Here is a 27,188-nt window from a genome sequence, read left to right as displayed (position 1 = left end):
TTATCTTCTTATTTGTGTAAAAAAAATTTTTTTTTCGCTTAAGAAAATAATTAGGAAGAAAAATATTTTCTTGGCTCAAGTGAACCTTTTTTTTTTCTGTGCAGAAAAAAAAAATTTATTACTCAAGGATAAATTTTTTCGTCCCAAAAAAACTAAAAACTTTTTAAATGTAGTCGAATTTTCTTGAACCAACTCCAAAATAACAGGTTTCTCAAACATTTTCATAGCGCCATAGTTTTGTTTCTTTCTGTATTTATTTCTGAAATTTAATATGCAATATTTGGTGAACATATATCTTCAATAGGTTATTGTTACATGTGGTCTGAAGAACATGGAAACAAAGGATCACAAGAAGTTGCAACATGTGTAATGAAGTTTATTCGAGAAGAGGTTCCTGATGGAGTGAAAACATTGAATTTATTCGCTGACAACTGCGCAGGTATTGAATTTTATTAATGCTTCTCAGGTAAAAAAAATTATATATGATTCTATAGAATTTAATTTATTTGAAGGTAATCATTTAATTTATTAAATTTTAAAAAATATTTTTCAACAGTTAATAAATATCGTGTTGAGTGAATTTGTTTTGCCTGCAATGTCATGTGATATGAAGATTGCTTATAAACAAAAATCATCTTCATTAATTCCTAGGAATTCCTATTTTATTTGACAATTATAATAAAAATTGCATGACTCGTAATGCATTTTAGAGAAAATGAATTTCTTGATTCAAGAAAAAATTACTGATCTAAGAAATATTTTCTCATGTGTTAAATTAACTCACAGACGTGTAAGAAATTTAACATACACGGTAAAAAATTTTTCGTCATTGTGTAAAGTGTTAAAATTTGTGTGTAGAATATTACACTCTAGTGTGTAGAATTTAAGATTCTCATGTGTTGACTTAATGATTTAACATATGAGAGTGTTAAATTCTACACACTAAAGAGTAATATTCTACACACAAATTTTAATACTCTACACAATGATCAAAAATTTTTTACTGTGTATTAATTATTCGATTTCTTACTGCGTAACTAACTAAAATACTAAAAAAAAAAAAATTATAAATTTTGTACTCCTTCATTTCCCTTTACCTTTTAGGCCAGAATAAAAATTCGATTGTTGTGTCGATGTTGGGTGTTGCGGTTCAAGAACATTCAACATTAGAAGAAATCAATTTGAAGTTCTTAGAAACGGGCCACACATATATGGAATGCGACACAATGCATTCAGTGATTGAACGTGCTTACAGAGATAAAAAAGTGTTTGCTCCACAAGATTGGGTGAAAATTGTTCGTCAAGCAAAACAAACTGGAGCGCAATATAATGTCCAGGTTTTGCAATTTAACCAATTTTTAAATTATAAAGATTTAAAGGACAAAGTAAGTATTTTACATTGAGGAAAAAAATTTCTTTCGAAAAAAATGTGCATTCTTGTGACAAGAAATAAGATTACTGAAAATTTATTTCTTGCCACAACAGCGCCCATTTTTTTTTCAAAAGAAATTTTTACGCTCAATATTCAAAAACAAACTAGATGTTTCTAATAGTCTCTCTTGCACCAGACTAAGTATTTTATTAAATTCGGATATGAAATTTTATCAATAAATTATTACTATATCATTTTTATGATTGAAAAACATGATAAATATATTTTTCAGATGATACCATCTAATCTGCGCTTTCGTGATGGCTCTAAAGTTCTGTGGAAGTCAGGAAAATGTTTTCAAGTAAAGCGCAGTCAAAAACGGTAAGATTTTTACTGCACTGATAAAACAATTAACTTGGCTCAGGAGAAAAATTCATACATCAACAATACCGTTTTAAAGAAAATTAATTTTTTGATTCAATACAAAAAATTATGTATTTATGAAAAAAATTCTTGGATCAAGAATTATTTATTATTTCAACGATTTTTTCTTTTAATGAAAAAAAAAAAAATTTCTTAAGAAATTGTTTTCTCGGTTGAAAACTTTTTTTTTTTAGTTAACTTTTTTATCAGTGTGAAAAATTTTTATTCAGATTAAGTTTTGTAATCAAATTTTTTTAGATGTATTTATATCAAAAATGAATACTGGGAAGATTTTAAAGTGGTAATTTTAAATAAGTCATTTAAAATTAGAAATGTGGATCAATTATATACTGAGCTAATACCAATCTCGACAGCAAAGTACAAAGACTTGCAATACTTTTGTGAGTCAAAGACGATACCGAAACATTACCACAAGTATTATAGAACCTTACCACACAATCAAGGTAATTGCAGCTACTTTTTTCATACCACTTAATAGTAGAACAAAAGAATTGTATTTATTTGATGCAAAATTAATAGGATACTTTATTCATTTCTTTCAGACGACAATAATGATGAGGCAGATAATGATGGCGTTGGTCAAGCTCCAAAATAAATTAAGAAATTTTTAAATTTAGATTATTTCTCGGTGTAGAAAATAATGAAAAATTAATAATGGCCAAGAAATATATTATAATTAAAAAATTGTTAAATGGTATTAAATTTATAAATGAATTGATTTGAATAACACTAAAGAGAGTAATAAAACCATTCAGTGTTAATATTCAATTTTCGAATTCAAATTCCCATCTTCTTGACTCAGTTTCAATATTTGATAACTTACAAGGTTTATAATTTAAGACCATAACTGTATCCCTTAAATGAATTGTTTTATGTTAAAATTGACTTCACTGAGAACTCGAAGTATGACACAAACGGGAACTTAAAATTTAAAAAATTTTTTTCTTCAAAAGTTTCACAAAAAAATTTTTGATATAGGGAAAAATTTTTTTTTGCATTTCTGCACATTTCGGACAAAAATACATCAATTCCTGAAAAAAAATTTTTTTGATACGCCCTTATGGCATCCGAGGTGAGTCCCGGGAGCCATAAGGGCGTAGCAAAAAAAATTTTTTTCGGGAATCAACGTACTTTTGTATGAAACGTGTAGAAATGCAAAAAAAAAATTTTCGCCTAACTAAAAATTTTCTTGGACTTAGAAAAAATAACAGAATTTTTTTTATATGCCCTTATGGCATCCGAGGTGGGTCCCGGGAGCCATAAGGGCATATAAAAAAATTTTTTTTCGGGAATCGATGTATTTTCGTCCGAAATGTGCAGAAATGCAAAAAAAAACAATTTATATGCCCTTATGGTTCCGGGGTGCCATAAGGGCATATAACATGTTATATGCCCTTATGGCATCTGTAACGTGATATGTCCACTGCTCGCTCTTCCTCTTGTACATCCTTCTTTTCTCACTGCCGGTTTAAACCACCATCTTATTTCACTACTTAAGCTTCCTTTTACTTTCTCAATGTCTTTTTCCTCCACCCAAGTCTCAATCAGGGACACTACATCATACTTTTCCACCAATTTATTAATATCACTATATTCCTTCATACCTGCTATATTCCAGCACATTACTTTAATGTATTTTTCGTTTTCCGCGTTGACTTTTTCTTTTACACTTCTGTTTTCTTTTTTGTTTTCACTCTCGCTTTTTTTATTGGCTTTATTTTTATTATTGTTCTCATTTGTCTTCTTCCTTATGCTTTCCTCACCTACTCCATATTTGTTGCACTCATTTTTTATTATCACTGCTCTCTTGTGACTTCTTTTTTGCTTATCCCCTTCCCTGATTGATTTTGCTTTTTTATTTCATTTGTTCTTATCTGTATTCTTTATTAAACCCTTCTTGTCATCCCACACTAGCCAGTTGTAGTTAATACAGATTTTCATGTATCCCGTTTTAGCCATAGTTCCTTTCATTCTTTCCTTTTTTTCGATTTCTTTCAGCCATTTTCCAATCTCTCTCTCTCTTTCAGTCAGTTCATCATCAATGAACACGTCTGTTCCTTTTAATTTCCATTCTTTCGTTACTAAATTTCTTTTTTCTTCCAAAGTGCTGAGCTTTAACGTAATTAAACCTTCTTCGCTTCTTCCGACCGTATTCCAGTCTACCCTGTATCCAAGTTTTTCTTCTACCACTCGTATTGCTTCTTCATTGCTTTTACATTTGTGCTGTATTCTTACGATCAACTTTTTTTTATTTCTTCTTCTTAATTCTTCCTGTACTTCGCTTTCTGTTAGAAGTCTTGGTTCCTCGACACTCGCTTTGTTATTGATGCCTTCATTTTGCTTTCTCTCATCATTTACATTTCTTGCCGGAGTACTTGTCACTATGTTCCATCTTTTTCTTTTTTCAGGATCATCTCTCACTTTCACGTCTCGCAATAGGTCTTGAGTAAAAGTTCTCTGTACATAGTCCGCATTACTGTATTGATTATTATTTTTTGTTTTTTCTTGTCCTTCTGTATTCGATTCACTTGCATTTCCTATTTTGCACTCTAATTCTCTCACTTTTTTTCCGCCTTTAGACATCGCTCTGTCAAAACTTCTCTTTCCTCGTCCCACTTTCTTTTTTCCGCTTTCAGTCCTTCTCTTGTTTTTCTCTCGCTTTCTTTATAGTATTCGCAATTTTCCGCTTTTTTTTCACAATTTATTTGTATTTCCTCTAGCTTCTTTATTAATTTGTTGTTTCCTATTTTGCTGAATTCCACGATGTCGTTCAAAGTGTTGCTCAGCATTAGTTCCCATTCCATTTCCTTCCTTTTGTTTTCACTTACTATATTCTCTAGTATGTACTCCGCAACTTTTTCAATCTCCGCGCCTGTTATTTTCTCCTCTGCGCCATCTACCATCATTTCGTCTATACTACTTAGAGTTTGGTTACCCTGCGAGTTTTCATCTTTCCTACTTTCCGCTCCATCGCTGTCTTTCTCATTTCCCTCCTTTTTTTCCGCATCAATGTTTTCCCGCGCATCTTGATGTACTACTGCTGCCCCATTTGTTTTTTCGAATTCATCATTTGTCATATCATTTATGCTTCTGTTTTCGACCTCTGTCGTGCTCTCATTATCTATCAATCCGTATCTCCTTATATCCACCTGGCTTCTGCTTCTCGTGTTGTACTTCCCTCTGGCCCCTCTGCCTGCCATCTTTATTCCAACCTTTAAATTTCTTTGCTTTACACTTTTTCTTTTTCGTATGTTTTTCACTACCGTTTTTCACTCTTTTTTTATTTTTTCGTCGCTTTATCAATTTGTGCTCTTTATTTTCGCTTTTTTACAAATTTTTCGCTTTACAAATTTATGAATATTATTATATTTTTACTCTAGCACGCGTTTTATGCGTCCGTTCACTCCGCCACCTAGCGACGCTTCTTTAATTATAAAGTATTTATTAATCTAAAAGAAATTTTTTTAAAGTTAATTTTTCTTCTAATTATGTAAAGAAAACATTAATTTTCCATCTAATTATTGTAATATTTAAACATAATTATTTAGAAAGAAAAAAAAAACATGTTTAATTATTAATATGAAAAAAATAATTTTTTTAATTACTTACTTTGTTTTAAATGATGACCTTTTAAAAATTTTAATTGATTTTTTAACCAATAATTCCAAAAAATTTTCACAAAAGAACAAAACTTGTCACGTTATTATTTGATATGCGCACTTAACACCCTATGTCTATCTTGCCAAGTTTTTACATGAAACTAACCCTCTTCCCCCCACACTTTCTAAAATCTCATATGTGAGACAAAAAAAAAAATAAAGGACCAATCGGAATAAAAAATTGATTTTTCTTGACCAATCGCAGAAATTTCTATAACTTTATTGTTGGTCAGTATGAGCACGTGGGTAACAAACCATGCTGGTTTGTTTACATTTTTAAAGAAATTGATTTAAACGATGTTTTACAAAAATAATATGAAAATATGAATTAACAGCATTACATATTATCGTAATCATAATTTTGCATTCATAGATTAATTAAAAATGAATTAATTTATTCTTAGAAAAAATTTGCGCGCGAAAGTTTAGACAAATCAAATAGCGCCATCTATGAGTAAAAAATTTAACTAACATTGTATTTTAATTATCGGCTATAAAATCCCAGCTGTTTGAAATACATCGATATTCATTCGAATACATTGATTTTCATTGAAATTAATTTAAATATAAATTATAATTACCTGCTTTTTTTATTTAAGGGGGTATTCTGGTTTAGAAATTCGAAAAAATCGATTTTTTTTTTTTTGCATATTTTCATAGTATAACCCTTCAAGAAAATGTCCCTAAAAGGATTTTTCGAAATTCGAATTATTTTCGGAGTTACAGTTCATTTTGTGACGCGCCGACAAAACCGTTTCGCAGCCGGGTCGCGCGAGCAAACAATAGACGATCGGCTAACTCTGGCGCTCTGGCCGCCAAGGTCTTTTGTACTCGATGTATTTTCTTCACTCGATGTATATTTCTCAGAATTAACTACTCGGGAACTGGGTGTTCGTTTTAACCAATTTAGTTAAAATATATTTAAACTAAGTGATCAGTTAAGTTCAGTTTTGTTTCGACTATCTCGCTGTACAAACGTAAGTATTCTGAAATCAGTGACGTGAAAAAATATGTTTTTAGTGTAAAATTTAATTAATTAGTGCGAAATGGACAGAAAATATAGTCGAGGTACGAGTCTTCGTGCATGTAGAACGAGGAAACGTAAACCTCCATGTAATTTGGGTCGCAGGAAGTCGGATACTAGCTTTGCAAGTGCCTCTGCAGCTAAGCTACACAAGTCAACGACAGAAGATGTTATAATTGGAAATACATGCGGGTATTGTATCTTGGAATTTTTTTCAGTGTTTACGGCTTTATCTTCAGTGATTGTGTGTAGTACATGCAAGAAAAGTATAAATTTTTCGCGAACTGCAGCACGTGGATTGGGATTCCAGATCACATTGAAGTGTAGTTGTCCAAATGAACGTTATATCAATTCATCACCATTTATCAATAAAGCTTTTGAAATTAATCGTAGAATTGTTGCTGTAATGAGACTTTTAGGGGTTGGGAGAGAAGGTATAAATATCTTTTGTAGCATGATGGATATTTGCCACGGGGTATCAATAAGTATGTATTACCTTTGTATGGACCAACTGTATAAGGCAGCATCTTCAGTATACGAATCTGTTATTTCCAAAGCTGTTGAGGAAGAAAAAGAATTGATGCAAAAGCATGAACCTGATACTGACTCCACGCATCTTACTGTGTCAGGTGACGGGACGTGGAAGAAGCGCGGTTTCAACTCACTGTTTGGAGTTACTACTCTAGTCGAAAAATACAGTAAAAAGGTTTTTGATACTGTAGTAAAATCAAGCTTCTGCCAAGGATGTAATTTATGGAAAGGTAAAAAAAATTCAGACATTGAAGCTTATAATGATTGGTACGAAGAGCATCAAGATACGTGCACTATCAATCATAAAGGAAGTTCCGGTAAAATGGAAGTGGATTCGGTCGTTGAAATGTTTAGTCGTTCGGCGGAAAAACAAGGGGTAAAGCTTGTCAAATACATCGGTGACGGTGACTCTAAAACTTTTAAAGGGATTCTTAATATAAACCCATACGATGGTGATCCTGTAGTCATAAAAAAAGAGTGTGTAGGTCATGTCCAGAAGAGGATGGGGTCCCGTTTGCGGAAAGCAAAAAAAATAATACTGGTATTGGTGGTAAAGGTCCTGGAAAGCTAACTGATAAAGTTATAAATGAGCTAAGTCTCTATTATGGTTTAGCCATTCGAAGAAATCCAGAGTCCGTAGAAAATATGAAAAATGAGGTATGGGCTACTTATTTTCATAAAATTTCTACGGACTCTAATCCACAACATCACTTTTGTCCGCAGGGTTCATCGAGTTGGTGTAAGTGGCAGGTCGCTGAAGCTGAAGAAACTCTGGATGAATTTCAGCATAATAATCCTCCTTTAACTGAAGCAGTTCAGAAAGTTATTAAGCCAATATACGAAGATTTGTCTTCAGAAAGCTTGCTGGAAAGATGCTTGAGCTCAGAAACTCAGAATAATAACGAGTCTTTAAATTCGCTCATCTGGACTTTCGCACCCAAGCATATTCATGCCGGTACCCATACAATTGAAATTGCTACTTTCATTGCGGTATGTATATTTAATGAAGGATTTTTACCAGTTTTAAAGATTTTATCATCAATGGGAATAACAATTGGGCCAGAATCTCACGCATTCGTGAACAAACGTGATCAAGTCCGAATTAACAGGTCCGAGGTACGAGCTACTGAGGCTTCCAAGGAAGCTAGAACTACTAAATCATCTGAAAGAGCTTCACTCAACATGACATTTGAAGTCGAAGAAGGTACTTTGTACGGAGCAGGGATAGCTGATTAATAACAAGTGAGTATAAAACGTCAGTAAACGACTCCGACTGCGCGCGATTAGTCCTCAAACTTTAAACTCCTTTTTCTCGTAACTACTTTTCTGGAAACGGTGTGCATGATATTTTTAATTCTACTCAACCGATTCACTTGAAATTTTACACAGAGCTTCTTGATACATTATAGTATCGCACTACAAAAAGGTTTAAAAAAAATTTTGTTTTTTTGTATTTTTAAAAAATTCCGAACGACAAAAAAACAGGGAAAATACGAAACTTTTTTTTCAAACCACCGCCATTTTGTGAAAAAAAATTTTTTTTTTCAAAAACGTTTCGTAGTGCGATAACTACACTCTTCCTCATTACGAATTATTCATGGATTCCCATGTCAGGTCATGGGAAGGATTTATATCTTGCACACCAGGACAAGCCATTTTTCCATCAGTCCCCACTGCGCCGACCTGCAGTTTTTTGAAATTTAATTTTTTTTCTTATATTATTAATGTTTTGTATTTTTAAAATATCGATAAGAAGCTTATAAAAAAATGGATGGTAAAAATAATTTTTTTTTTTTTTTTATCGCGTCCGAAAAAATACCTGAAATTCGGGCTTCTAAACCAGAATACCCCCTTAAGATTAAACATTGAAGTAATGATCAAAACATCTAATCATTAGTGACGGTAAAATCAGAATCATAAAAATATATATTCTGGTAGTCAGCAAGTTGACATAAATGACCGAAACTTGACTGTTGTATGCAAGTTGACGTTAAAATTGTCATCAACTTATTACATTCAGCATTGTAACAAGTTGGGGTAGTAGGTTGATGACAACTTATCATCAATTTCGACTATCAGAATGTATTTAAATTATTCGATAGTTCAATTAAAATAATAATTAATTACAAGGTGGGTCGGGATAGTTTTGCCGAAAACGGAGATTGCAAGTTCAGAAAATGAATAATAGATGGCCAGAACAGAACGAAAAACGATTTTAAACAAGGAAAGATTGAAAAAGCGTAGAAATAAAAAATTTTAAATAAAATAAAGATGTACTGAATGTTTGCGTACCTCGTTAGCCCGTTTGATCAAGACGGATAAAAATTCTGAATATAATAATTGCTTATAAAGAGAAGTAACCTATCTAGGCTGATAAATGAATGGGTAAAACTTTAAAATTTCTAAGAGATTATTATTTATTTATTTTTTTTTTGTGCTGTACGATCGGACCTCGTTATAAGACTATGTTCCTGACTTATTTGTAAACCATGTATCGCAATACTTTTAAAGCAACATTAATCGACGTATAGCAAGGTCCTACTGGATGAAATCGTGCGTACTATTCTCACCCATCTGTCTAAAACGGATGCAACGCTAAACTGTTGACATACTCCATCGAAAAAAAATCCCCCTATCTCAGCTGATGAACAAATACGCGCAACGGTATGACCGCTAAGAAAATTTTTGAATTTTTTTTCAGTGTAGTAAAGTCTTGCGTAGTTATCTCACCCGTTTGTTAGGAACAGGTAGAAAACTCAACCTTTGACCAACTCCACAGAAAAATATCCCCTTATTTCAGCTGATGAACAAATGCGCGCAACGGTATGACCGCTAAGAAAATTTTGAAATTTTTTTTCAGTGGAGTAAAGTCTTGCGTACTTATCTTACCTGTTTGCCCGGAACGGGTAGAAATCTCAACTTTCGACCAACTCCATCGAAAAACTTTTTCTTATCTCAGCTGACTAATGAATACACGCAACGTTACAACTGCTGAGATAGCTGTTGATTTTTTTTCGATGTGGTAAACTTTTGCGTACCACTCTTACCTGTCGGTCCGGCACGGGTGCGTCGCTGAACTGTTGACTAACTTTATCGAAAAAAATTCCCTGTATCTAAGCTCATGTATTAATACACTTGTTCTGCTTCAGAATAAATTATTCATTTTTTTTTCTTGTGTAGTCAAGTTTTGCGTACTTTTCTTATCCGTCTGTCCGAAACGGGTGCAACGCTAGACTTTTGACCAATTCCATCGAAAAATATCTTTCTCAGCTGATTCATGAATACACGCAACTGGACGAAGACTTGTTATCGGTATTAGCTACTGATTATTTCGGTTCTATTGGATGTGTGTATGATTGCGTGTGTGTGTGTGCATGTGTGCATGAATGCGTGTGTGTGTGCGTGTAGTACATAGTACATTAGTACATGAGCTAGTGTTTCCGAGTGTGTTCTGCGCGAGTGTGTGCGTGTGTATGTGCAAGCTCATTTGTACTCTAGTGTGTGTGCTTTTGTTCATGTTTGTGATTGTGCGTGTAGGTGTGTGTGAATGTAAGTACACGTGTGCGCGTGTGTGAATTTCTGTACCTGTTTGTGTGTCTGTATGCACAAATGCACGTATCTGTGCGCGAGTTTGTGTGCACTTGTGTGTGTGCTTGTGTGATCGCGTGTATGTGCGAGAGCTAAGTACCCTCAGAATCCGGCTGTCTGAAACAGGTAAACAACTAAACTTTTGACCCATTCTTTTAAAAAATATTTCTCTGTTTTAGCTGATGAATCCTCACATGCAGCTGTACTACTGCTAAGAAAATTTTTTTCATTTCTTTCGGTATAGCAAAGTCGTGCGCGCATTGTCACCTGTCTGTCCGAGATGAGTGTTATGATAGTCTTCTCCCAATTCTTCCGAAAAATATCTACTTATCTCAGCTGATAAGAGAATACACGCACCCGCCCGAAAAAAAATAATCGGTATTAGCTACCGATTATTTTGGTTCGACTGGATGTGTGTAAGAGTTAATGAGCGCGTATATTTACGAGTCTTTGCGCGAGTGTGATTTAGTGTAGCTGCGAGTGCGCGTGTGTTATCCTGTGTATGCATGGTACGCGGGCGTGCGTGTGGCCATTTGTAAGTATGCGCGCGAGGACGTGGGTGTGCATGCGTGCGCGCTTGTATGCATTGTTTGCGTGTGTGCAGGTGCGAATGTGTGTGTGTACACATGTACGTGTGAGTTCGAATGTGTTCACGCGTGCATGTTTTTCCGTGTATGCGTGTGTATGCGTGCGCGTGTGTGAACGCGTGGGTGTGCATGTGCGAGTTCGTATGTGCATGTGTGCGCAAGTGTGTTTGCATGTTCTCGCTTGTGCTTGTGAGTATGTACGCGCTTGTTCGTGTGCGCGCGAGTGTGCGTGCGTGTGTTCCACATGCATGTGTTTGTGTTTGTGTGTGTGTCTGTGTTTGCTTTCGGTTTGTCCATGTGTGTACAAATGTGCGTGCGGGTGTGTGCGTAAATAGGTGAGTCAAATTGTGTCCCCGCGTGCGCAATCGTGTGCGAGTGTTTGTGCGTCCGTGGGTGTGTTTGTGTATCCGTTTGCGTGTTTGTGCATGTGTGCGTATATTGCTTATGTATGTGTGATAGTAAGTCTGTGCGAGTGTTTGTTTGTATGCTACTTCTTGTATGTGCGCCTGTTTTCGTGTTTGTGCATATGTGGGCGTTGTTCTCTGCATGTATTCACACGTGTGTGCATGCGTGGTTGCATGTGTGCGTAATCGTGTACGGGTTCTTGCGAGTGTGTGCGTATGTTGGATATGTATGTGTCAGTGCGAGTGTGTTTGCGCGTGTGCGAATGCGCGTGCGTGTGCTTTTATGTATATGAGTGTATGCGCAAGTGTGCGTACGAGTGCGCGTGTGTATGCGTCTGTGTACTTGTGTATGTGCGAGTGTGCGTCTGATTGCACGTTTGCGTGTGCGTGCCTGTGTACGTGTATGCAAGTACGTATGTGCGCGATTGTGTGTGTTTGCATAAGTCTGCATTTGTGTGCGAGTTCGCCGACTCTTGCTTACCCCTTAACGGAACGACAAGATATCGAAGAAATCATTAAAATTCTTTGTTAATTTAGTTTTATGTCATTTTATAATTTATTTTGTAATTAATTAAATAGTTTTTAATATGAAATATTTTAATAAATAATTGTATGTGTCTTCTTCCAAATATTGTTTCAATTTTTCTACGTCCGTAATCTGTAAAATGTAGTTGTCTGTCTCCAGTTGGTCCAGTATCAGGTCTTCTTTTTTTAATTTATATTCGTCTCTGTCTGTCAGTCTCGCTGTCTTTTTCGTCGTTATCTGTCTGATCAAATCAATTGGTGCCCCTGATCCTCACACTATTTCCTCGTCACTTGAAGAAAATGTCCTTTCCTGTCTTTTCAGTGTACTTCCTGGCTTTTCTCTCTTTCTCTTTCTAATATTCTTTTCTTCCTTTTTTTCATTTTTCGTCTCCGTAATGTCAGTGTTGCTGTCCGTTTTGTTTGTGGCTTGTTTGTCAATTTCGTCAATTTTGTTTGATAATTATTTCAGTAAGTTAATTTTATCCTGTCCAATATTTTTAAGTATTTTTTTTTTATCGTTTTCATCAAATCCTTCGCCTCTTTATTCTCTGACTTTTCTTCCTCATTTTCTTTATCTGTCTTCATTTTCTTTACGATTTTTCTCAGCCAATCTTTACTTTCCTGAAACATTTTAATAATACAGACATGATTATTTTTTATAAGCCTAAATATGATCAGATCTACACTGTAAAAAATCCGGAGTGAATCCGGATTGAAATTAAATCCGAATCCACTCCGGATTCATTCCACCACTTGAAGTTCAGGAGTTTTAAACAAAATTACTCCGCATGCGGAGTGAATTGGAAATTTTTTTTAGTGGAGTGATGCGGATTTTAATTCACTCCTAATTCATTCCGGTCTGGAGTTTTAACGTTTAAATTAATTTTTATTAAACTGTTAAACAGCGTATGTGTGCGAGTGCGAGTGCGTGCGTGCGGGTGTCTGTGTGGGCGTGTCTGCAGATGTGTGTGCGTGCGTGCGTGAATGCGCGTGCGAGTGTGCAAATGTGTACGTGTGTGTGTTCGGGTGTGTGCATTTATGCGAATGTGTGCGTATATGTGTTCGGGTGTGTGCATGTGTCTGATCGGGTGTGTACGTTTGTGCGAATGTGTTTGGATGTGTGCGTGTGTGTGCGTATGTTCAGGTGTGTGCGAATGTGTGCGTGCGTGTGTGAATGTGTGCGTATGTGTGTTCGGGTGTGTGCATGTGTCTGATCGGGTGTGTGCGTTTGTACAAATGTGTGGGTGCGTGTGTGAGGGTGTGTGTATCGGTTGATCAGTACTGTCATACGAGAATTTTTATTTCGATTTTACTTAATGGAGTTATATTATATTAATAATATTTTTAAAACTTCCGTCCGGAGTGAATTTCACTCCGAAGGAATTAAATTAATAAAAAATTATCCACTCCGCGAAAACTCCCCTGCGGAGTGAATTTCCCTTCAAGGGGAGTGAATGATTAAAAATTCATTCACTCCGCATTCACTTTGGATTTAATCTGCATTCACTCCGCGAATTTTTGACAGTGTATGTATTAGGGTGATTCATTTTAAATATAATATAAAAAAAAAATTACAATTGATATTTTATTTTTCAAATTATTATAACTCGGAAACTATGGACCTTAGCGATTTGACTCATAGCACTTTTTTTGAAGGGAATAAAATTTTCAATAAAATTTCTACTAACATTTTTAGTGTGCTTTCATTGGTTTACGTTCTGCAAGCCAATAAAGGTCAATTTCATAGGAAAAATGAGTTCCGCAACGGACACAAGTGAAACAGCTAGAATTACAGCTAAGTAACTACGGGCACTTTTGAAGAACACCAAACTCCCTAAAATTTACGACCAAAACCGCCTTGATATCATGAAACGCAGCTGAGTATTAGAAAGTTAAAAAAAAAGTAATTTAATTTACGTGTATTTTAAATGGGAAATCTTCGAAATTAAATGCCAAGTACTTAGCATTGGATTTAAGAGCTCATATTTGGTGAGAATTTTTTTTTTTTCGATGTAGATTGAGATTTTGCTTGAGGACTTAAAAAAAAAATTTTGGCGGAAATGAATCACCCTAGTAGTTATATATTAGGGTTTGCCATTTAGAGGCGACTTTTTTTTTTCAACCACAAAAAAAAAGGCTGAAAACTTGAGGGAAGGTGAGAAAAGAAGCCTGTTAAAATCGGAGTTCTTTATATTAATATTTAGAGGTTTCATTTCTAATTTTCTATTTCCTATTTAAATAACATGGGAAAAAAAATTTTTTATTTTTCTAGCTCGGCATTCGCACCTCATATAAATAAGTCCATGAGATATTCTTGTAGAGAATTTAACGCTCTACAAAAAAGGTCTCTTATCATTTTTTGATAAATCCATCTGTTCTAAAGTTATTGGAGCTGGAAGTCAAATCTATAATAAATTTCCAGATCTTTTTACTTTTCCAGCTAAATTATCAGACTTATCAAAAAATATTTCGAGATCTTTTTTATAGACAATTTTATTCCCTAAAAATTATTTTCAATAAAGTTTTTGGAAATTCCGCATTGTTTTCTAGTTATTTTCATTTCAATGTTAAGTTCTCAGAATAGATTAGATGACTATTATCTTTACGAGCTTGGCATTAAAATGAAAATAACTAGAAAACGATGCGGAATTTCAAAAAACTTCATGAAGAATGATTTGTAGGTAATAAAATAGTCTATAAAAAAAATCTTATAATATTTTTCGATAAGTCTGATAGTTTTGCTGGAAAAGTAAAAAAAACTGGAAATTTATTATAAATTTGACTTCCAGCACCAATAACTTTCGAATGGATGGATTCCTCAAAAAATGATAAGAGATCTTTTTTGTAGAGCGTTAAATGTTCTACAAGAATATGCTATGAACTGATTTATATGAGGTGCGCATGTCGAGCTAGAAAAATAAAGAAATAAAAATTTTTTTTTCCCATGTTATTTAAATGGGAATTAGAAAATTACGATCCGCGACCTGTAAATCTTCAAATTAAGAACTCTTACTTTGACGAGGTCCGTAATTTGGCATTCTCTGTAATAATTTGCTGGCCATTTGAAGAAATAACAAAAGTCGATTTTTTAGAAACACCCTAATATATATATATATATATTAGGGTGGCGCGAAAAAACCGACTATTTTTTTTTTTCCATCTCGCATGAAAATTTGTTGGTTTACTATGTTTTAAGAAGCCTCTCCACAAATCAGCTCAATAAAAAAATTTTAAGAGGTCGCTCACGAATTTTGAAAATATCGAAAATGATCAAAATTCGGATTTTTATTTAAAAATTTTTTTTTTTTTCTCGTGGCAGCAATAGTTTATATTTGTAAAATCATGACTATGCTGAAAATTTCAGCCCAAAATATAAATATTTAAATGGCGCTCAAGAATTTCGAATATTAACTGATAATATGTAATTAATACTTTGAATTAGTTTTTATAACTTAATTGTTGTCATTTCACTTAAATATAACTTTTGCATACCCAAAAATATACAGAACAGTCTTAAACAATGAAATTCGGTCAGTTTTGAATAAGCGAAAAAACCTACAAATTGGATTAAAAAATAAAAAAGTATGTAAATAACTTATTATTTCTATTTCTCGGGTTATATTTTCATTCATTGTCATGCAAATTGATGGTGAAAAAATCGAGAAGCTTTATTATTAATATTTAAGGGTCGCTCAAAAACGTCCAAGAGACAGTACTCGGAAACATTAAAAATTCTTGAGCGCCGTTTAAATATTTGAATTTTGGGCTGAAATTTTCAGCATAGTCATGATTTCATAAATATAAACTATAGCTGCCACGAGAAAGAAGGAATTTAGAACAAAAAAATCCGAATTTCGATCATTATTGATATTTTCAAAATTCGTGAGCGACCTCTTATAAATTTTTTATCGAGCTGATTTGTGGAGAGGCTTCTTAAAACGTCGTAAACCAACAAATGTTCATGCGAGATTGAAAAAAAAAAAATAGTCGGTTTTTTTGCGCCACCCTAATATATATGTATATATATATATATATATATTAGGGTGGGCCAAAAATAATTTTTAATTTTTTTTTTCTTAGCTACCATGAAAATATCGTCTAAGATGACGAAAAAAAAAATTGTGTTAAAGTTTCAGCTCTTAATATTAATATTAAGAGGTGGCTCATTAGAGTTTTTCTTTTTTTCTTTAGTCCCATACAAAAAAATTCATATCTCACCATTCGTTGTTCGTACAGCAAAATTTTTATAAAGTTTTTTGTAGCAAATTGAACGTTCTACAAAAAAGGTTTCTTACATTTTCTTCGCACGCCTCGCCATTTTAAAGATATTCAAGATTGAAATTTAAAGATTTTAAGGTACATTTCTTTTTTGCTTCTGAATTTTCTAAGTCGTTGACAAATGAACGTTACGCAATGCGCAATACATATTTCTGCAGGAAATTAAATGCTCTACAAAAAAGGTCTTCTATGCTTAGTCGATTAGAATGAGCGTTTGAAAGATATTTATGATTAAAGTTCAATACTTATCGCTCATACTAATTTTTCAACATTTTCTTCGGAAAATTTTAATATAATTCATTAGTTTCGAAAAAATTAATGCAAATTTAAGTTTTTATCAGCACAAAAATACTTTCATCTATTATTTAAATTATTTTTTATATACATGTACGTTAGGGTGGGCCAAAAATAATTTTTAATTTTTTTTTTCTTAGCTACCATGAAAATCTCATCCAACATGAAAAAAAACAAGTTCTGGTAAGACCTGAGCTCTTAATATTAATATTAAGAGGTGCCTTATCGATATTTTCGATTTCCCATTTAAATAACACAATTTTTCATCTTATATTACAAATTAGTGGCTAAGAAACATAACAAATCATATTTTTCGAAAAATTTATCGAGTGTTTAGCGACGTAACCATAGTATTCTCACAAAATATCGATCATCGTTTAATAAAATCAATTTTTTAAGTACTTAATTTAAACAAAAACTTTGAACTCTACTCTGTGTGGGTAATGACTTAGAAACATTAATTGTTGCTTGAAAAAATAATGTGTCCTATTTGCTCTTGACTCTCGGGAAATGTAAATTAATAAGAGCCATTTTTCAGTAATTTTTCAATTGCAATACAACTTTTTATTTTATATCCCTTACATATTGATTATTTCAAAATTAAACTAAAGTCTTTTTGTTACAATCGGGAAATTTTTGTCGGTGACTTTTAACAACTTGCAATAAATATTGCAATTGTTCTTCATTTTTAGTAAGACATTTGTTGTACTCCTCTATTAAAGCAACACCTCTTTCTGCTACATAATTTTTAATTTTTTTTTTCTTAGCTGCCATGAAAATCTCATCCGACATGAAAAAAAAACAAGTTCTGGTAAGACCTGAGCTCTTAATATTAATATTAAGAGGTGCCTTATCGATATTTTCGATTTCCCATTTAAATAACACAATTTTTCATCTTATATTACAAATAAGTGGCTAAGAAACATAACAAATCATATTTTTTCGATTTATCTCCTGTTTATTTAATTCATTCATAAAAGAAATTCATGCAATCTTGTCTTGCTGAACTTAATTGTTAATTTTCATTACTATTTTTGTATTTTACCGCTTAAGTCATTATAATTATCGATCTTAGCGACACCTATAGGACAATATAAGTAAATATTATTCAAGGTTACGTCAATCTCTCCAACTTTGTTTACTGTCTGATATCTTTTGTCGTTTTGATTCGTATTTTATTATTGTATTTAGTAACAGTAAAGTGAAATGTTTTATTATTGCAAGTTTTTGCTGTTTTCTAAAAATGAGCTGCAAACCGATTTACTTAATTGGTGCTCCCAACCCGAACGTCTTTGGCCGTAAGTTGCCTACCGTTAAAGAGGTTATGTCTGTGTTTTTTTATCATCATGTTGTATTGAAGGAAACAATTAACAAAAGTTTGATGAATACCGTAATAAAAGTTGAAAAGCAATGGCATTCTGCGGGGTTACCAATTTGTGGGAGAGAAAACGCTGTAAAAAAGTTGCGAAGTTTACATTTTAAGTGGAAAAGTGTACAGAAAAATCAAAACAGATGCAATTCAGCAGCTCAAATAAATAACCAGTCTCATTTTCAAAAGAAGCTGACTGAACTCTTTGATATTAAGGATTCGAAAAGCGTTGACTCTCTAGATCATAAAAAAAAAATTTTTCTAGCGGGACAAAAAAGTTCGAATCAAAGGGGAATTATTAATTTAGGCTTACAACCAAATACTCAAGTGGAAGAGATGGTTGTTGAAGAAATTAGTAAGTATTTTATATAAAATGATGATGCTTAATAATCAAATTTTGTAATTCATTAATTAATTTTTATGAATCATAAATGTATTGTAAAATTGATTTATTACCTTATTAAAAAATATTGTCAACTATAAAATATCAATAAATAAAACTAAATGAAATCGAATTTGATTTATTTTCAGTTTCGACTATTTTATTCTATTTTTCTTGAAATTGGCAATTACTTACTAGCATATTAAATCATTTTTATTTGTTCATAAATATATTCAAATTTTCAATTGCAGAACAGCCGGTAAGAGATAATGAACTTCCTATTACCAGACAAGAATCTGACATAATAACATCTCAATCATCAGTAAGCTTAACCTCAAAATCAGTCTCAGACTATGAAAATGAATTAACTCCCCCTGTTCCCAAAATTAAAGTTATGACACCAGAATTGGTTGCTGCATTAGATTGTTCAAACATTTCTAGTAGGAATGCTATGTATATTATTTCTGCAACTCTGAAGAGCGTTAGAGTTGATTTAAAAACTGTAAATATCAGCTATAAGACTATTCAGCCCAGTCGTAATGTTTTACGTAAAGACATTGCAGAGGGGTTAAAAGATGGGTTGAAGCTTGAAGATAATTATATTGTGCACTGGGACGGGAAGCTTTTAACCGATATCACGGGAACTGATACTGTAGATAGACTTCCAATTATTTCGATATCATGTGGTACTGAACAATTGTTGGGAGTGCCGAAGCTGAAGTCAGGAAGTGCCAGTGATCAAGCAGTTGCCATTCTGGAAACTCTCAAGCAGTGGGGTGTTAGTTCATATGTCAAAGGGTTGTGTTTCGACACAGCAGCGGTCAATACAGGTCAGTTATCAATGAGATATAAGCTAATTATTTCAATAATAAATATTGTATGTTTGTTTCAATTTTTAGGAATTCATCATGGGACTTGTGCTGAATTAGAAAAAGCTTTGAATCAAGAGTTGATCCATTTACCTTGTCGCCATCACATCTTTGAGCTTGTTTTGAAAGGTGTGTTTGAGGTGTATTGGCCAACCACTTCAGGCCCAAACGTTCAGTTCTTTTCTAGGTTTAAGAATAATTGGGATAATCTCAATAAATCCAATTTCAAGGTTGGAATGGACGATAGTATTGTTAATAAAGTATTATCAAATAGCAAACAAACATTAGTAACCTTGATTGAAGAAAATTTACGAATACGAATTCATAAATTGGACTTTATAAAAATTATAAACGCAATGTTCTTGATGAACATATCAGAGTTTCCTCACTCAACAAAAAAATTTAAATTGAAATTTGTGTGTCTACTTTACAGGTTTGTCAACCAAGAGATGACTATAAAGAACTTCTGGAGCTATCGCTGATTTTTTTGGGGGAAAAGCCAAAACCGAACTTTACGTTTAAATATCCAGGTCCAGTTTATCATGCTCGTTGGATGGCGAAAGCCATTTATTCGTTAAAAATTTTTCTCTTTAGAGAAGAATTTAAACTAACAGCGCGAGAATTCAATGGCTTACGTGAAGTTTGTATTTTTCTCGTTAAGATTTATTTAAAAGCTTGGTACACTGCTCCATCTACGATTCTGGCACCATACAATGATCTGACCTTCATGCAAGACTTAGTTGAGTATAAAACTGTGAACAGCTCCGTATCAACTGCAGCTTGTTCAAAAATGAGAAATCACCTGTGGTATTTGAGTGAACAGTTGGCCATTATTTCTCTTTTTGATGATAATGTGCCTCTACCCATAAAACAGAAAATGATTCAGGCTTTGAATAAAAAAGAAATAAACACTGATCCAAAAAAAAAAAATTTGAAATTGAGCCAGGAAATTCAGACCAATTCTTATCAGTAGATCTGAGTGACTTTATTTCGAAAAAGTCAATGACTATATTTCAAATATTCGATTTACCTACTGACTTCATCGACAAAAATGTGGAATCTTGGTCACAGGATGAAAGCTATCAAGAAAATCAGGAATTTTTTAAGCGTCTCAGCGTGGTCAATGATGTAGCAGAAAGAGGTGTTGCTTTAATAGAGGAGTACAACAAATGTCTTACTAAAAATGAAGAACAATTGCAATATTTATTGCAAGTTGTTAAAAGTCACCGACAAAAATTTCCCGATTGTAACAAAAAGACTTTAGTTTAATTTTGAAATAATCAATATGTAAGGGATATAAAATAAAAAGTTGTATTGCAATTGAAAAATTACTGAAAAATGGCTCTTATTAATTTACATTTCCCGAGAGTCAAGAGCAAATAGGACACATTATTTTTTCAAGCAACAATTAATGTTTCTAAGTCATTACCCACACAGAGTAGAGTTCAAAGTTTTTGTTTAAATTAAGTACTTAAAAAATTGATTTTATTAAACGATGATCGATATTTTGTGAGAATACTATGGTTACGTCGCTAAACACTCGATAAATTTTTCGAAAAATATGATTTGTTATGTTTCTTAGCCACTAATTTGTAATATAAGATGAAAAATTGTGTTATTTAAATGGGAAATCGAAAATATCGATAAGGCACCTCTTAATATTAATATTAAGAGCTCAGGTCTTACCAGAACTTGTTTTTTTTCATGTTGGATGAGATTTTCATGGTAGCTAAGAAAAAAAAAATTAAAAATTATTTTTGGCCCACCCTAACGTACATGTATATAAAAAATAATTTAAATAATAGATGAAAGTATTTTTGTGCTGATAAAAACTTAAATTTGCATTAATTTTTTCGAAACTAATGAATTATATTAAAATTTTCCGAAGAAAATGTTGAAAAATTAGTATGAGCGATAAGTATTGAACTTTAATCATAAATATCTTTCAAACGCTCATTCTAATCGACTAAGCATAGAAGACCTTTTTTGTAGAGCATTTAATTTCCTGCAGAAATATGTATTGCGCATTGCGTAACGTTCATTTGTCAACGACTTAGAAAATTCAGAAGCAAAAAAGAAATGTACCTTAAAATCTTTAAATTTCAATCTTGAATATCTTTAAAATGGCGAGGCGTGCGAAGAAAATGTAAGAAACCTTTTTTGTAGAACGTTCAATTTGCTACAAAAAACTTTATAAAAATTTTGCTGTACGAACAACGAATGGTGAGATATGAATTTTTTTGTATGGGACTAAAGAAAAAAAGAAAAACTCTAATGAGCCACCTCTTAATATTAATATTAAGAGCTGAAACTTTAACACAATTTTTTTTTCGTCATCTTAGACGATATTTTCATGGTAGCTAAGAAAAAAAAAATTAAAAATCATTTTTGGCCCACCCTAATATATATATATATATATATATATATATATATATATATATATATATATATATATATATATATATATATATATATTAGGGTGCGTCATTTCGGAGCAACATTTTTTTTTTAAGTGCATGTGGAAAAAATCATAGTTCAACACAAAAAAAAAAATTCGCGCAAGAAAAAAAATTCTATGTCGATTACAGACCTAGCTCATTGAAAAATTCGATTTTCCCATTTAAATAACACGGGAAAAATTTTTTTTTTAGCTTTAAGTATGGTTAACTCATTAAACAAATCAATAGATTGACTAGACCAATACGTATTTTCGTAGGAAATTGAACGCTCTACAAAAAAGGTCTCTTATCATTTTTCGATAAATCTATCTGTTCAAAAGTCATTGGAGCTCGAAGTAAAGTTGGAGATCTTTTTACTTTTCCGGCGAAACTATCAGACTTATCACAAAATGTTGTGAAATCTTTTTTGTTGACTATTTTATTCTCTAAAAATTTTTATTTGTAAAGTTTTTTCGAATTCCGCATTATTTTCTATTTATTTTCATTTTAATGTCGAGCTCTTGAAATCGATCAGAACCACTTTTTTTAACAGCTTGAAATTAAAATGAAAATAAATAGAAAATATATATCTATATATATACTAGCTGACCCGGCAAACGTTGTCTTGCCGTATAAATTATTTCTAGGGATTTTCTAGTGTAGAAAACAAATAACTAACTTATTGTAAGTGTGTAAGGATGTGGTATATGAGTGAAACAGGCATGAAGCGCTCTGAACGATACGGTATTCGATTCCCAGTTTGAGCTATCTATATTTTTCTCAATTTATCGATAAATTGACGTATTCAGAAGGTTAATTGTAAGTTTAGGTTTCACTATATTTAAAAATTGCTGTAATACCGTTCTATGGTAGTATTCACTCGGCGCGAAACTGACATGGTCTGGGTTCGATTCCCAGTTCGGGCTATCTATATTTTTCTCAATTTATCTATAACTTGTCTTATTGAGAAGCTTAATTGTAAGTTTAGGTTTCACTATATTTAAAAATTGGTGAATATATTTTTGCATGACTCATGATGCGAAGCATCAGAGTGTACTTTACGATCGAAAAATTGTTTTCTCATCCTCACGTCGGCAAATATTTCAATTATTATACCCTTGTTAGTTTACGGAACCAAGATATTTTGCATACTATTTTGAAGATAATTTAATGGAGATTAATTCCATACTTTTCAAAAATTTATTTAGTTTAATAAAAACGGAAAAAACATCAAAATAGTTTAAAAAAATTTCCTGCCCGTCGAATATGAAACCCGTATACATTGTAACTTGCGAAAAAATCCAGTAATTGAATCAAATTTTTTTTTTTTAATTCTTTAAAAGATTTGTAGGTCTCCTATTGCGAATGGCTAGGTAACTCAGTGTCGTTTAAATGCAATTAATAATATGAAAAAAAAGGCTGTATAGCTATATATATATATATGTAAAATTAACATAGATGATGATATATCTATACATTATAAGTACATTTATTCCACCAGGGGAGCTTGCGCATTACCGCCCTAGTACAGCTGTTTTTTTTTGTATTATTGCTCATTGGTAAGCCCGAATTTTTTCGATTCAATTTTTTTTTATTTACATATATTTTTTTTTTATTATTAATCGAAATATTTTGAGTAAATTCTTTTATAATTATAAAAAAATACTAATATAATAAAAAAAAACAACATTTTTTAATGAAAGAAAATTGTATATATTTTAAATTTATTCGTGCTTCCCGTCATTTTTTTATTATTATTCTATTATTTCAGAATAAATAAGCATTATGACTCGTGCACTTTTGGATTTTCCAAATTTTTTTTCATTTTAAACATAGTGAATTTTTTAATATTTAAAATTTTTAAATATAGTGAAACCTAAACTTACAATTAATCTTCTCAATAAGACAATTTATAGATAAATTGAGAAAAATATAGATAGCCCGAACTGGGAATCGAACCCAGACCAATAAACTCAAAAAGTTTCAATTAAATGTTAGGCTCAACTGGCGGGGATAACAAACCAAGTGATAATTGATCAGATATCGAGCGGGATAAAAAATGATCAAATTACTAAAATGACTATTAAAAATAGGGGTTGGTGATAGAAGGGTGAAAATTTAGGGTTGTATGTATTTTTTAATGCCACATTATAAAAAAATTAAAAATAAAAATTTTGTAGAAAAAATAAAAATAAATATTTAGGGGTGGGTCACCCTTACCATTTAGGGGTACGAAAAGTAGATGTTGGCCGATTCTCAGACCTACAGAATATGCATATCAAATTTCATGAAAATCGGTCAAGCCGTTTCGGAGGAGTATGCTAACAAACATCGCGACACGAGAATTTTATATATTAGAAGATATATATATATATACATATATATATATATATATGACATAATTTGACAATTTTTATATCAATGTTATTAAATTTTCATTTTGTTAACTATCAATCAAACTTAAATCTCCATTACTTAAAAAATATTTGAAGGTTTCGGCAGCAATTTAAAAGTATAAATCAATATCGATTTATATATGAATATTTATAAGATTATTAGGGTGGGTTGAATAAAAATTTTTTTTTGTTTTTCTTAGCATGGGAGTAGAATTTGTACCTTATAAAAAAAAAAAAAATTTTCAAGAAAAAAAAAATTTTTTTACTCAACATTTTGAGGTGGCCCACTCGTTTTTTAAATTAATAATTGATTGAACGAGGTAGTTCAAACGAAAAAAATTTTTTTTGTCCAAAATCGTGGAAAACATCTAATAATTGTCGAATGTGATTTTTTTTTACTTCTTTCATTTTAATTCAAAAGGAATGCTTTTCATTTTTGGATTTTTTACTTAAATTACAAAAATAATAAGAAAAAAATTTTTTAAACTTCTGACTTTTAATTAGCTTTCAAGGGGACACCCTACAGATTCTAGAACACCCTGTAATTTTTTTTGTTGGAACTACCCCGTTTGATCAATTATTTATTTTAAAAACGAGTGGGCCACCTCAAAATGTTGAGTAAAAAATTTTTTTTTTCTTGAAAATTTTTTTTTTTTATAAGGTACAAATTCAACTCCCGTGCTAAGAAAAAACAAAAAATAAGTTTTTTTCAACCCACCCTAAAGTTTATAGATAAAAAGATTTTATTATATCTATCTAATGAATTCTATTTTAATTTATGTACAAAACCAAGTTCATCGTTAGGTGCATTATTTATCTAGGATGTACCAATTTGATTATTTGAGTTAAGTAATGCCATTAATTTTTCTAAATTATAAGTGTATAGTAGACTAGAGGATCAGACTGACTCTACTTCACATTCGTTACAATCCAACAATTACCAGAGTTAAGCAGCATCGACGTGGGTCATTAATTGGACGGGTGACCACTTAGTATAATAAGAGTAAACCGACATTTTTTTTTTCTAATTAAAATTTAACCGACCTTTACATTAATGAAGACAATATATCCCAATTAAATTACTTAATTAATAATTTACAGATGTTTTCAATGAGATTTAAAAAATGACTATATTCGTTCATGCATGATTATATCTAATCATATATGATCAGATCTAGCCAATTTTCAGATTTGATTATATATGGACTCATATATAATGATATATAATTATACAAAATCTTTTTTAATCGGGTATTCTATTTTGTTTAAATAAATATTATTTTTTTGAATCTTACATAATAATCGGGATCGTGATTATGCTCGTGGATCCATTTTTTGATTTTAAATAATCTGTTGACAGGATCCAATCTACCTGTTAGCTTCACTGGGCAGTCATCTTGTCTGTAAATAATAAAATAAAAGAATTAAACATGTCTACCCCACTTACAGACAGTTTTATTTAATAATTAAAGTGTAATGCTAAATTATGAAGTAACTTTAACGATTATACTCGATAAATTCAATGTTTTTGAATAGTAGTTAGTGGAAATGATGTTGATGGAGAGTCTTTAATGACTAGAGTTTTTTTCTGATTTGCCTCAAGTACCATATGACCTTGTCAGGTTAATAAAAGGTATGCCTTAAAAGGGCAAACCTTACGAGTTCCTTATCAGGACCTCATCAGGATATCCTTATTCAATAAAAAATCGTTTGCTATCAGGTCAACTTGACGAGTTATTTTTTTGGACCTCATCAGGATATCCTTATTAAACAAAAGTTATTTGCCATCGGGTCGACCTGACAAGTTCCTTGCCAGAGCCTCATCAGAATATCCTGATTAAAAAAAAAAGTTTCCCAATCCCTTTAAGTATTTTATTTACAGGCTAAAAATTAAACGAAGTATAAAAGAATATTGTACACATTTAAATATTTATTTAAATTAAATTTATTATTATTATTTCGAAGATCATTTCAGATTTTTGTTTTTAACTATTATTACACGTGGGTGGCCGCATGCAGTTTACCGAGTTTATTCGCGTCTCCGTCGCGAATATTTTTCCGGTTTACGTTATAACTGAAACCTCAAGTTTCGATGCTGGTATCATGAAGTAGTATATTACTCGAGTAAAAACAGAATTCCGCCGCACCACCGCCGCAACACGTCTGCACGGCTTTTTAAGCGCCGCACCACCGCTGCACTACAGCCGTGACAATCCCGATTGTTTTATAAATGCCGCACCACCGCCGTGACGACTAAAGATTTATCTATACGCTGCACCACCGCCGCACCACCGCCGTGACAACCCGAGTAAAAATGAAATTATTATTTTTACGAAAAAGTTCTAAATTTTTATCGACCGCCGCACCACCACTGCACCACTACCGCACCATACCGCCGCACCACCGCTGCACCACCGCCGCACCATAGCTGTGATATTTTGTTGTAAATTATTTTTGATTAGTGATTTAAAAGTGGTATAATCTTTTCAATCTCATTTTGCACAAGTAAACTTAGTAGTCACTGTCGGTAGCGTAGCCTAGTCGTTAAAGCGTCGGTCTTTCGTGCGTAAGGTCCCGGGTTCGAATCCTACTAAATCGTGTGCGTTTGGTTGATATTTATAGCGTTTTTTCTCTAAATTAAAAATTTCTACTTGGTTAGAAATTAATTTCATCACAAATCTGATTGATTTCCGTATCATCAAAGAAAAAAAAAAACTACTAAGATAGAGTAAGTCTTTTTTTTTAATTTAGTTGAAATTTCTATACATGGCAATGTATATATTGAAAATTGTAATATATGGCCATATATAATTCACTTTTACCGGACAATTAAATTTCTCTCACCATAAACCGGGTAAATTAATTAATTAATCATAAGATATTTAAGCATATAAATGCCATTTTTTTGTGAAATCGGGGTTATGCTTAGGCATTGGTGCGGCGGTCGTGCAGCGGCGGTGCGGCGGTGCTGGTGATAATATATTTTTAGCGTGCGGCGGATTAGTCCGCCAAACGGCGGTGGTGCAGC

The 27,188-nt window shown here is 32.2% G+C and overlaps 1 protein-coding gene across 1 annotated transcript; it reads right to left on the bottom strand.

Annotated features, from left to right (window-relative positions):
- Nucleotides 1–3,211: 3,211 nt before the first annotated feature.
- Nucleotides 3,212–5,016, bottom strand: LOC130670434 (putative neugrin-like protein DDB_G0288135). Its single transcript, XM_057473839.1, has 3 exons — nucleotides 4,379–5,016; nucleotides 3,748–4,292; nucleotides 3,212–3,666 (listed from the first exon to the last, which is right to left on the bottom strand). Exons 1-3 carry the CDS (start codon nucleotides 5,014–5,016, stop codon nucleotides 3,212–3,214), a joined length of 1,638 nt encoding a protein of 545 aa, XP_057329822.1.
- Between the last annotated feature and the right edge of the window lie 22,172 nt (nucleotides 5,017–27,188).

The sequence above is a fragment of the Microplitis mediator genome, chromosome 6, assembly GCF_029852145.1.
Source record: "Microplitis mediator isolate UGA2020A chromosome 6, iyMicMedi2.1, whole genome shotgun sequence".
Taxonomy (NCBI): Eukaryota; Metazoa; Arthropoda; class Insecta; order Hymenoptera; family Braconidae; genus Microplitis; species Microplitis mediator.
The sequence above is the reverse complement of the archived record's forward strand: the minus strand, read 5'-3'. Positions and strand labels throughout refer to the sequence as shown.

Coding starts and splice junctions, on each gene's coding strand:
- LOC130670434 (XM_057473839.1), bottom strand. CDS start 5,016: ATGGCAGGCAGAGGGGCCAGAGGGAAGTACAACACGAGAAGCAGAAGC. Junction 4,293..4,378: donor TGTCTAAAGGCGGAAAAAAA/GTGAGAGAATTA, acceptor TAATCAATACAG/TAATGCGGACTATGTACAGA. Junction 3,667..3,747: donor AACGGGATACATGAAAATCT/GTATTAACTACA, acceptor GAAATAAAAAAG/CAAAATCAATCAGGGAAGGG.